Consider the following 11,541-nt stretch of genomic DNA (forward strand, 5'->3'; position numbering starts at 1 on the left):
TCGGATACTGAAAACTATTGCCGAATGCTGAAAACTATTGTAGGAGACCGAAAACTATCCTCGGAGATCGAAAACTATCCCCGGAGACTAAAAACTATCACTAGAGACCAAAAACTATTGAAGTTGAGGGCGTAAAATGACTTTTCATAAAAAGATAAAGGGGCAAATTATGCATTTGGCCTATAATACCCTTTTCAACCTTGTAAGGGACTAAAAACTTTTTCTACCATGAGAAAGCTGATAATCCTTTTCAACCCAATAAGGGACCAAAAACCTTTCCTATCAAGTCAAAAGTTGAAAATCCTTTTCAACCCAGCAAGAGATCGAAAACCCAAAACTGGAAGCTGAAAGTTGGAATCCAAAAATCAGAAGTCGAAAACCATCGGTCAAAAATGCCGGAGACCAAAAACTGTTGTTGGATGCCGAAAACTGTCATCGGATACCGAAAACTAATACTGAATACCGAAAACTGCTACTGAATGCTGAAAACTATTGCAGGAGACTGAAAACTATCGCCAGAGACTGAAAACCATAGCCGGAGACTGAAAACTGTTGTTGGATGCGAAAACCACTGTCAGATACTGAAAACTAATGCCAAAGGCAAAAAACTATTGTCAGATGTCGAAAACTGTCGCCGGAAACTGAAAACCGTAGCCGTAGGCCGAAAGTTGTTGTTGAAGGCAAAAAATATCGCTGGAGACCAAACACCGCTGGCAAAGGTCAAAAATTGTCGTTGGAGGCCAAAAAACTAGAAATTTTTAACGTAGTATCCTTCAAAAGCAACATAATACGATATATGAAAAAGAAAAAGAAGAAGAAGCAAAAGCAGAATAAGGAGGTTTCTTGAACCTAAAGATTCATGGACAAATGGGGGACTAATGATACTAACATAAGAGCCATTAAAGGCATAGAAGCCTGAATGGACCCTATACAACCCATTCCAAACTAAACAAGCCCTCAAGACTCATTCCAGACTAAAGTCCTAAATAATAGGTTTTCTTATCCTTCTTGGACACAATCACAGAATCCAAATTCTACCAGGATAAGATTACTGACAAGTTATTTAAAGAGACAACCTTCATATATGTATGACCTATCTAAATCTCCTTTACTACTTAGACATCAGAGGTTTCGCTACCAAACCATTCGATATTTCTTATTATTTTGCAAATCCATTACTCGAAAAAAAGAATCAAAGCAACATCAATAATTTTAAATATTAATAAAAATTTTAAGAATTATAATAATATATAAATTCAGTATATTTATTAAAATAATAATTTTGATAATATTAAAACTTTAAAATATTAATTATGAAAATCAATAATTCTGATTATAGTTTTTTTTAAAGATAATTATAAGATAATGATATTTCACATTAAAGTGTTAAAATAATTTTCATAATATTGAATTATTGTATAACAATCAAGTGTTTTGTAGTTCAACCACAAAATAGATGTATATAATATATTTAATAGTACAAAATGTTTTAGATCTTTGAATGTCAACAATAAAGAATTAAAAAGAGAGTCTGAAAGAATCAAAATACCCATAATTTAATTTGATAATTACAAATTTGAAAATATAAAACAATCAGATGAATATCATCAAATATTAAAATAAATTGTAAATCAAATATTAAATCATTTTGAATAGATGCAAATTTAATTAAAGAATAATATTAAAATATTGCATAATTGTTATAAGAATATTTAAATAATAAAATAAATATCAAAATAATATAAATATTTAAAAATTAATAAATAAAATGATTTTACCTACTGGACAGACCCATTAACGGGAAAACGTTTTCTTTATTAAAGTATAGTAATTTTATGTTCGTAATTTTATTAATCGTTAAAATTCATATATTAAAGTCTTTTATCAGTTAATAAATTGAATTTAGTTTATTAATATTTTATTTTTTTTATTTTATATGTGAAAATAATTAATAATAATAATTAATTATTTTTTATTAATTATTAAAATTAATATAAAAAAAATTAAACTAAAAATAACGTGCAGGTAAAAAAACAAGTTATAAGAAATATATTTCATTATAAAAAAGGAAATATATTTCCATTAATTTTTTTTTCTATAAATATTTTTTATTTCACTTTTACCCTTAATATGTGGGTGTTTTGTAAATATATTTCAAACAAAGTAAATTTTGATAATTTTTTCATAAAATATTAATTTAAAAAAATGAATAAGTAAATAAAAAGAATTAGCATCCTCGAAAACAATTTACATCTGCTTCAGGTTCTGGATTTTTCTCGCCCCTTGCATGACAGATCAGCACTCAGCGCATACGTAAGCACGATAAACAAATAACCACCGACCGCTCACTTTAGCACGAGCCTAGAATCTTACGCATAAAATGCGCCTCCTCTTATTCTGCACCTCCATTCCTATATAAACAAAATAAAATCGATGAAATTTTCATTTATTGTGTTCGAGTCCTTTTCTCAACATCGGCAATATTCAGAGAGGTAAAGATTGAAACTTTCTAAATTCTCATATTGGGTTTGGTCGATCGTCGATTATCGCCTTGTTATAAGGCTTGATTAACTTCGTAATTGATTATCGTCTTGTTATATGCAAAACTAAGGATTGATTAACATGCTTGTGGCATGTTAATTGATTTTCTTGGTTTGATTCTTTTACTTTAATTGGAGGTTTTGTGTGGTTGTAATTAATGGCTGTTGAATTTATCAGATTTTGAACTCGTTGCTTGTGGCTTTTGCCCTTTCTAGCTTGTTTCTTTATGAATTTTAGCTGGATGTTGTTGTTTGTACTGTTAATTGGTGTTGAAGGTTGAAAGTTTTATACGGCTTTTTTGGTCTTACGTTGTTTTAATTATGCAATTTGAAGATAGAATCCAAAAATTCACAGGCAAATCGTTGCTTGAAGTGGACGAAAAGTTTTGTTCAAATTCTCGTCTAGGCTCTTCATAAAATGCTGAAACTAAATCAATATTCGAACTTCGGAGTGTATGCTGTGTGTTTCTCCTTTTGGTTTCTAATGTATTAGACTCTTGGAATTCTGTTTTGTTCATTTTTCTTGTTTAGAGTAATGGTGCTTTAGCAAGAATAAGTGTTTGCTTTGCTTTAGCATGAATAAGTTCTCGCCTTCAAGGTATCACCAGGTTTTTATGTCTATCTAAGCTTCTATTTGAATTTGCAATATGCTATGAATGAAGTACAAATTTTTAGCTCAAAACTTTATCAGTTCTAATCTTGTCCCTGGTCAAGGATATAGTGCTAATATTAAGTACTTTATTATAGCAATTTACATGGGAACTACGAGACCAACCACCTAATTGTACCAGGTATCTAATTTTAAAAAAACTACAGATTTAAAAATCCGAATAGATTTCAGAAATCATCTATAAGCCTTATTTTCAAATATGATTTCCCTAATTTTTAAATTTATAATGGTTGATGGTTCGTGTGGTGATAAATTAGTAAGATTTTTATGCATGAAACAATTTTATTCCACTTCAAAAATTATAGCTAGCATATGAGATTGGAGCACTGGGAGGTATATGTTGCTGTTATTTTTATTGTTCTAGTACTTTATGGATGTGGATCAAAAGAAAGGGGTATTTAATTGTACCAAATTGTTGCTAATGGGCTCGATTGCAGAAGTACATAAAATTTGAGGTAAAAAATTGGGTTTTCCAGTATGCTTCCTTTTAATGGCTCAGAAGCTTAGTTAAAGAGTGAACCAGAGTATTTTCATAGTTGCTGATTGCCGTCAGTTTAAACATTCAGGTTATCTCCTGATCAAAATTCTCATGTTGCAGTTGATTGCAATTTTCACTTGTACATGTAAATGATTCTTAATAGTTGTACATGATTATTTTCATCCATTTGATATTCTTACTCAAAGATGTTGGTGCGCAATTAGAACTTGCAAGCTGTTGTCTTATCCTTTTTCCCCCTTTTCCTGTAGCACAACATGCAAAACCCAGAAAGCGTAGTCAATGTAACAGTGATATGGAGGGGGAGCAAGTATATTGTAGAAACAAACACTAATGCATCTCTCAAGGACCTAGGAGATGAACTACTGAAATTGACTAACGTCAAGCCAGATACTATGCGCTTAATTGTCCCACAAATTTATAGCAAAAGTTCAAAGCTGCTGTCTCCATTCTCTAAGGAACATTCACAACTGAGTTTGCACGAAGCTTCCATCATTGGGGTACTTTTACCTATTTTACTTCATAAAAGATAAATGATCTTTCTTTGTGCTCCATTTCTATGCATGCCATATTGTTGTAGTCAATTCTAATATTCCATTTCAGGAGAGGTCTATTAGAATGATGGGAGTGTCTGAAGATGAGGTCGATAAAGTTCTACAAAATGCAAAAATTGACCATAGAATTGCTGGCTTTGATGAAGAGGAAAAAAGAATGAGGCAGCGGTCGTCAGATAGAACCGAACCTTTGCTTAAACTACCACAAGGACCTTATACATTTAATGATTTTCGTACGCTTGAAATTCCTGGATTACAGGTGCATTTGAGATTGCTGATTATCTTTTTTTTTTTCCTTTTGATATTTTATAGTTGGCAGAGCATTTGATTTCCTTAACTCCTCTCTAGAGGGTAGTATCGATACTAACTAACCTAATTTCTTTTTACCTTGCATCTTGACTATATAATGAAATTAGGATTTTGAAGTTTGTGTAGTTTGATTAGATGCCACATTGGTTATTGCTACACATTGAAATTTCATTTAAAATACAACTATAATTATAATAAGCAAACATGGTGGAGACGTGATATTTTTCTGTTCAGTTGAATGTTTTCTCACTATTTTGCCATGTTATTGCCAATTTAATCTGTGTCCACGTGGTTGATAAAAGTAGCTGGTATCCAGTTTAGGATTTGTTATTTTTTTTCCCTTTTTCCCTTAATGAGATATAGAGGTAATCGTAGAGAATCACCTGTGTTGTTAAAGGCGATAAAAGGCGAGAGGTGAGGCGACCCCCTCGCCTCGCCTGTCTGAGGCGAGGTGCCTGCACAAAGGTGACGCCTCAGTCCACAAAGGCACCAGAGGGGACGCCTCACTGAAGCAAGCCTTTTTTTTTGTAAAAAAAAATGCTTTTAAACAACAAAAGAGAATTTCTAGTCTCTTTCCATCTCTTTCAAACAGCAGATAACACTTTTGCAACAACTAAAATGCAAATTTCTTACTCTGTTTTTCTCCAAATACCATCAAACAGGTATGTCTCTCCTTCTTTCTCTCTTTCTCTCTTCTTCTTTCTCCTCTCTTCTCTCTCTACTGTACCTGCATAGCAGCATGTCTTCTTTTTTTAATTTTTCTCTCATCTTCTCCTTTTTTCCTTCTCTTTCTCATCCTCTCTTCTCTCTTTGTTGGACCTGGCACAGTAGCAAATCCTCTTTTTCTTTTCCCTTTTTTTTTTTAAATTTATCTCTTGCAAATAATATGTATATATTTCATTTGAACATGTAATTTTTCCTTTAAATATGGGTGTTCATTGAAGTGTATATATATATATATAATATATAACAAAATTTTGGCTTTGTCGCCTTCTTTAAAAAGGCGTAGCCTCTCGCCTTGATACACTGAGAATCACCTATCTTTGTAGTTCTTGAGATAAGAATTGTTCTGGAGAGCTTGTGAGTGTAAATCACATCCGATTCAGTGATAAGAAGTAAAAACCTTTGGTATCAGTCACTCTTGTACTCAAATCATGATAGAAATAAATGATAACACCAACAGTCTACTCAAGATAAGTGTACACATGGTATTAGGCTTTAAATATTTTACAGCAACGTAGGTTTTTTAAGAAATAGGATAATTTTGAAATCCTTATTGACTAAAAAATAATATTTGTTTTTATGTCTCTGTGTACATGTGCACTTTAATTGGACGTCATATTGCTCTGGATTTTGCCATTTACAGCTGAACCCTCCAGCTTCAGAGGCATTGAAAAGGATGCATATGCTTGCTGCTGATCCTGGAATTATTGCAATAATGAACAAGGTACTATTCGATATTTCTCTTCCAGATTAATAATCATTGCCTAGATCATTTGTTCTGATGTGCTAACTTTTGAAGTGTTTTTCTCCCTTTGTAAGCACCGTTGGCGTGTTGGAATTATGACCGAGTTGGCCCCTGTTGGTTATGTGGGTGTGAGTCCTAAATGTATACTTGGATTCAATAAGGTAATGACCAGCCTGGCATTAGAAATAAATTATGCACTTGATTATTGTATATTCTCCAATCTTTTCTAAAATTTCCCCCTTCTTTTTTATAAGTTGACACTTCTTTTCTATTCAGAATCATGGAGAAGAGATATCTCTGCGTCTTCGAACTGATGACCTCAAGGGTTTCAGGAAATATGAAAGCATCAAGAAAACACTTTTGCATGAACTGGTAAGCTCTACAAGTTATTCTTTCCATTATTTTTGTTAACACTAGTGATTGTTGTTATATATAATTTTCAGTGAATAATATTTGAGGGAGTGCATTATTTTTATTTCATTTCAGGCGCACATGGTATACTCAGAACACGATGCAAACTTCTATGCTCTGGATAAACAGGTAAAATGTGTCCGTGTGTGTGTTTGAGTGTATTGTTAAGGATATAATTATTATCGAGTTAAATATTAGGTTCAATTGAAGCAGCCTTATCTAAAATTACGTGTTTTGGGGGGCAGCTGAATCAAGAAGCTGCTAGCTTAGATTGGACTAAGTCAACGGGACACACCTTGAATGGGTTTAGGCATCTGAACCATTATGAAGAAGAATTTTATGTACCAGACAATAGAAGCTTCTCTCAGAAGCTTGGGGGAAATGTTTCAGATCAGCTGGATAGTGCACGTTCATCTTCAGTGGCCGCTGCTTATCGCCGTCTAGCAAATGCTTCTGCTAACAGTTTGGAAGATTATGGCAAATATAAAGAACCTGACCCTGATGATTCCAGTTTCAGCATTAATGATAGATCTGATATCATAGATCATGGGAGAGAAGAAAATATGGACATCGAAAACCCACACAAGGTTCATTTGGAACCTGATTATGAGCCAGATCCTGATGAACATTCTGGTGATCAAAGTATGTATGAACCTTATCCTGATGATTCCCAGAGTAATCACCCTCTGCTGATGGAGACTTTGAGAAGTGGGATTCAGCTAAGCAAGATCATTGATGAACCAGATCCAGATGACTCAGAAACAAAACAGCGCAATTCAGGATACAGAAACATCCAGGGACCATATCAGAACAATGGTCTTGCAAGAGAAGAAAATATAGACATTGAAACTCCGCACAAGGTTCAGTTGAAACTTGATTATGAGCCAGATTCTGATGAACATTCTTCTGAACAAATTAAGTATGAACCTGATCCTGATGATTCTCAGAGTAATCACCCTCAGCTGATGAAGACTTTGAACGGTGGGATTCAGCTTAGCAAAACCATTGATGAACCAGATCCAGATGACTCAAAAACAAAACAGAGCAATTCAGGAGAAAGAAACACCCAGGGACCAGATCAGAACATTTCTCTAGTGTCTGAAAGCATGGAATATACTTCACTGGATAAGGATTACAGAGAACCTGATCCTGATGAATCTCCAGCAAACATAACTTTGCGGACAGAGCCTGATCCTGATGATGATTTAGTGGCCTCACAGGAAATATCCAGAAAGAAAACTGCTGAAAGCATGATTATTGATGAACCTGATCCAGATGACTTGGAAGCAAAACAGAGCAGTTCACGAGATGTGAACATCCATGAACCATATCAGAACAACCCTCTGTCGACTGAAATGACAGAACCTGATCCTGATGAATCTCAAGCTAAGAGAACCGAGCCTGATCCTGACAGTGATTTGGTGACCTCACAGGAAATATCCAGTATGAAAATTGATGAGCCAGATCCTGATGACGAGTTAAAGAGAATCCAAGATCCTGTTACTGTTGTTTGTGGTAAGCTGCGGAAGGCTGTTGAGAGCCTGAGAGCTGAAGTTAATTCCACAGAAGCAACTATTGTGTTGCAAATTCTTTTTAAAATAATTAGGTAAAGATGCTAACTTGATTTTGTTTTTCCTTTTGTTTATTCCCTTAGGATCCTAAATAACTTGTATTTTATGGCAGGAATGTGATTGAACACCCAAATGAAATGAAATTTAAGAGGCTCCGCAAGGTACACAGCTTAGTAGCAATAAGGATTTTTGTTAGGTTTTTTGAAAAGTTCATTGTCAGTTCCTTTTTTGTCTGATCTATGGAAGGTTTACTTCCAGCTCCTTTATTTTCTAATTTCTCAATTGGTAATGGATGATACACATTGCAGGCTAATCCCATAATCCAGAAGAATGTTGCCAATCATAAAGGTCTGCATATTTTCTCCAACCTGTTACTACTTAAATGTTTTATGTGGGATATCCATGTTGCAAAAAGTCATTTTTTTTTGCTAGTTATCAGGTCTAGAAATTTGGTGCTGTGGAATCCATGTTGGTGTCTATATGATTGTTGTGTTGTTAGCAAGTCAAACTGTTACATTTCAGTCTAATTGTGTAGTGGGCAACTGAACGAGCAATTATGCATGCATTCTGGGTGTTGAGATCTTCAATTTTGTACTGTATAAATCATTATGCATGTAACACGGAGAAAATTAAATGAGAAGGCAGTTGACTTTAACCTGGGAAATCTAATTGCTTGAACTCTTTCTAGTTCTTGTTTCTCACAATAACCCTAGTGGGTTGGGTTATGTACACCTTGAAGTGGTTATCTAGCTGGCGTTGACTGTCATATCATGTAATGTGCTTTTTATTAGTGGGAGCTAATATTGGACAAAAATGCTTAGATGTTTTCTGTGCTTGCAGCTGCGATTGAAATACTGCAAATTGTTGGATTTATTGAAGATGTTGTCTTGAGCGAAACTGGGAAAACAGAAACTTGTTTAGTGTTGAAACGGAACGATCCAGGACTACTGTGGCTCGCTAAATCATCCCTCGAGGAATGTGTAACCTGCTAGTCCTCAAGGTATGAACATATTGAAACTGCATTTGAAGGAAAAAGAACAAAAAATAAAAGTGAACTGTGGAGTATTGTGCCATATGTGAAAGTTGTATATTGCTTGTACTTGATAAAAAACATGATTGATTGTACTTCTGGTGGAGCAAATCATCAAGACGCCATCTGTAACTAAAGTGATGTTTTTGGACAATTTTGAGTTTTGGAATTGCTTGATGGTACCATGCAATTGGGAACACTGGACAACAAACCAGTGGCGGGGTTGATGTGGCTGACGGTTCTTACATAACTTCCCAATCATTTGCTTATGGACAGTGCAGTGTTGGGTTATCTTACAAAGTCACCCACTTCATTTAGCTGGCTTCATAAAAAATTCCACTTTTTGCTATATTGGATTACTCTATCTTTTCCAGTGCATACAGTGCCTGCTCTATTAATTCGAACCCCTTTTTATCACCTTTTCTCCCTTGGAAGGGAAAAAGAAATCAAATCGTCTATTCTCCAAGGTAACCAGACTGTGTTGAGAGCCATAGAAATGGCTAATCGGCAAGGACTTTTGATATGGGTCAATAGGTCAATGGATTGGGTATATTTCTACGAACTATTAACGTCTCTTTTATAGATTATTGCAAGTCTAAAACAGGATTGGGAGTTATGATCATGAAATTGAAGCAACTATTGCGCGCTATTTGTTTCTGCCTGCTGTGTTCTAGGCAAAACGTATACTTTATCATTGTGATTGTATCCATTAAGACTTTTTTCACATAAAATCTGTACAAACAAAATTGTGAAAAGAAAAATAAAACAGCTCAACTCACTGTACCGTCTAGCTTTGGTAGAATTTATAATTTTGAACTTCTTTTATTTTCTCAAAATCATTAATCGAAGTTAGTTTAGTAATTTTCAATCAAAATATATATCTTTTATATCTGTTTTTGTCTTTAATAGTCACTCACTGGAGTGGTTTATACAGAATGATGCCGGTAGATTCCTTTGATTGCTTCACTCAATATTGAATTTGTTGTTAGCTACCATTTTAACGTTGAAATCAATAAAAAAAATTCTAAATAAGGGATTAGAAAGAAAATTATATATAATTAATTGGAAAGAATGACATATCTATTTATGATAAGATGATTCTTTTATATATAGGATTTTAAATAGTAGTTAATTTATTTTGAAGTGATCTATTTTAAAAAAATAAAAATTGTTATCTTTGATTGATAATTTTTTTTGTTTATATATATAAGTTATTTTGAAATGATGTTATATCATTCGAACTCTTGAATATAAATTTTTAAATTTATTTTATTTAAATTATAATAATTTTTTACAAAATATACTATTGATTTATTTAATATTCATCACCCTTTTTGATTCTATGATTATAATTGAAAACTATTTTCCTTTCAATTTAATTTGCTGTCTTAATTTAAAGACTTAACATATTGCTGGATAGAAAAAAAGATCTTTTTTGCTTATATATTATTTTATTTAGGAATTAACACTTGAGTTTAGTCTGGCCATTACCACCTTGTGATTTTGATAAATTGCCATTTTGATTGAGTGATTATTGATTAACCCTGATTTTGGTTTGTTGGAATATCATCTTGTGACCTAAAGGATTCCTGCCGTATAAGTTTTTGAAACTATCATCCTCCCGGTGTCCTATGGCTCATCCGTGATTATATCACATTCACTTTCATGGAAGTAATCTTTTTTTTCTTCTTTTCTTTTCGTGGTTGAGTGTATTTTTTCCTTTTTTCTTTCCCTACCCCATTTTCCTTTCATTTCTCCGTGGCTGGTTGGAGTTGCTTTGTTGGGTTGCTATCCGGTATGTCCTTCATGACTAATCATTGCATGTCAAACAATGGCTTGAGATAACATTAATTCATTGAATGTAAAATTCACAATTAATACAACCATTTTATAGAAGTAAACTTGTGTGGTTGCCTTCAAAATATATGCATCTATGAACGAATCAAATAGTAATTATTTCTTGTTTTAAATAATTTTTCCACCCCTACCCCCCCATAAAGTTAAAAGACTTTAAATTGGAACCATTCCATCATGTGCTAACAAACCATGTTATTAAGTTGGACCTATACCATTTGTATCCATACATAAGATGTTGGGTGGTAGTCACCTTATCCAACCAACCCTATCCCCACTAGCAGGAATACCTTCTCCCACCCCACGTTCTAAATGCTTCATTCTACTCTAATTTTCTAAAAATTTAATGCTTTAAAAGGTATACATGATCTTGAAAAAAAACCTTTTACCCGTTAAAGGGGAAATACAAATGGGGATGTAAATCCTACACTGCTACACAGATTGGTAAAACCCAAGTTTGATTCTTTCATTCATAACTCCCAACATGGATGAGAGGACCACCAACCACAATCTCTTTCTAGTTATTTGCTACAGAGAGAGTTTCTCAACTTCTTTCGATGGTTGGTTTTTGAAAAAGAGTCTCCTTTTCTTTCTACTCTATCGAGCAGCAGGTGGCCTTTCCTTCTTGACCGCCCAGA

The 11,541-nt window shown here is 33.6% G+C and overlaps 1 protein-coding gene across 2 annotated transcripts; it reads left to right on the forward strand.

Moving 5' to 3' along the window:
• The first annotated feature begins 2,346 nt into the window (after positions 1 to 2,346).
• Positions 2,347 to 9,839, forward strand: LOC110627844 (probable serine/threonine-protein kinase kinX). 2 transcript variants are annotated; one of them, XM_021774219.2, is made up of 12 exons: positions 2,372 to 2,492; positions 3,648 to 3,776; positions 3,958 to 4,206; positions 4,310 to 4,519; positions 5,936 to 6,016; positions 6,112 to 6,198; positions 6,314 to 6,409; positions 6,524 to 6,577; positions 6,694 to 8,054; positions 8,132 to 8,180; positions 8,328 to 8,367; positions 8,860 to 9,839. In XM_021774219.2, the coding sequence occupies exons 3-12, from the start codon at positions 3,964 to 3,966 to the stop codon at positions 9,009 to 9,011; spliced, it is 2,373 nt and encodes a 790-aa protein (XP_021629911.2). In that variant the 5' UTR covers positions 2,372 to 2,492; positions 3,648 to 3,776; positions 3,958 to 3,963; the 3' UTR covers positions 9,012 to 9,839. The 2 variants fall into 2 exon arrangements, with proteins under 2 accessions (XP_021629912.2, XP_021629911.2); XM_021774220.2 differs by lacking the exon at positions 3,648 to 3,776 and having other exon boundaries at positions 2,347 to 2,492.
• The last annotated feature ends 1,702 nt before the right edge of the window (positions 9,840 to 11,541 follow it).

This window comes from Manihot esculenta, chromosome 12, assembly GCF_001659605.2.
Source record: "Manihot esculenta cultivar AM560-2 chromosome 12, M.esculenta_v8, whole genome shotgun sequence".
Lineage (NCBI taxonomy): Eukaryota > Viridiplantae > Streptophyta > Magnoliopsida > Malpighiales > Euphorbiaceae > Manihot > Manihot esculenta.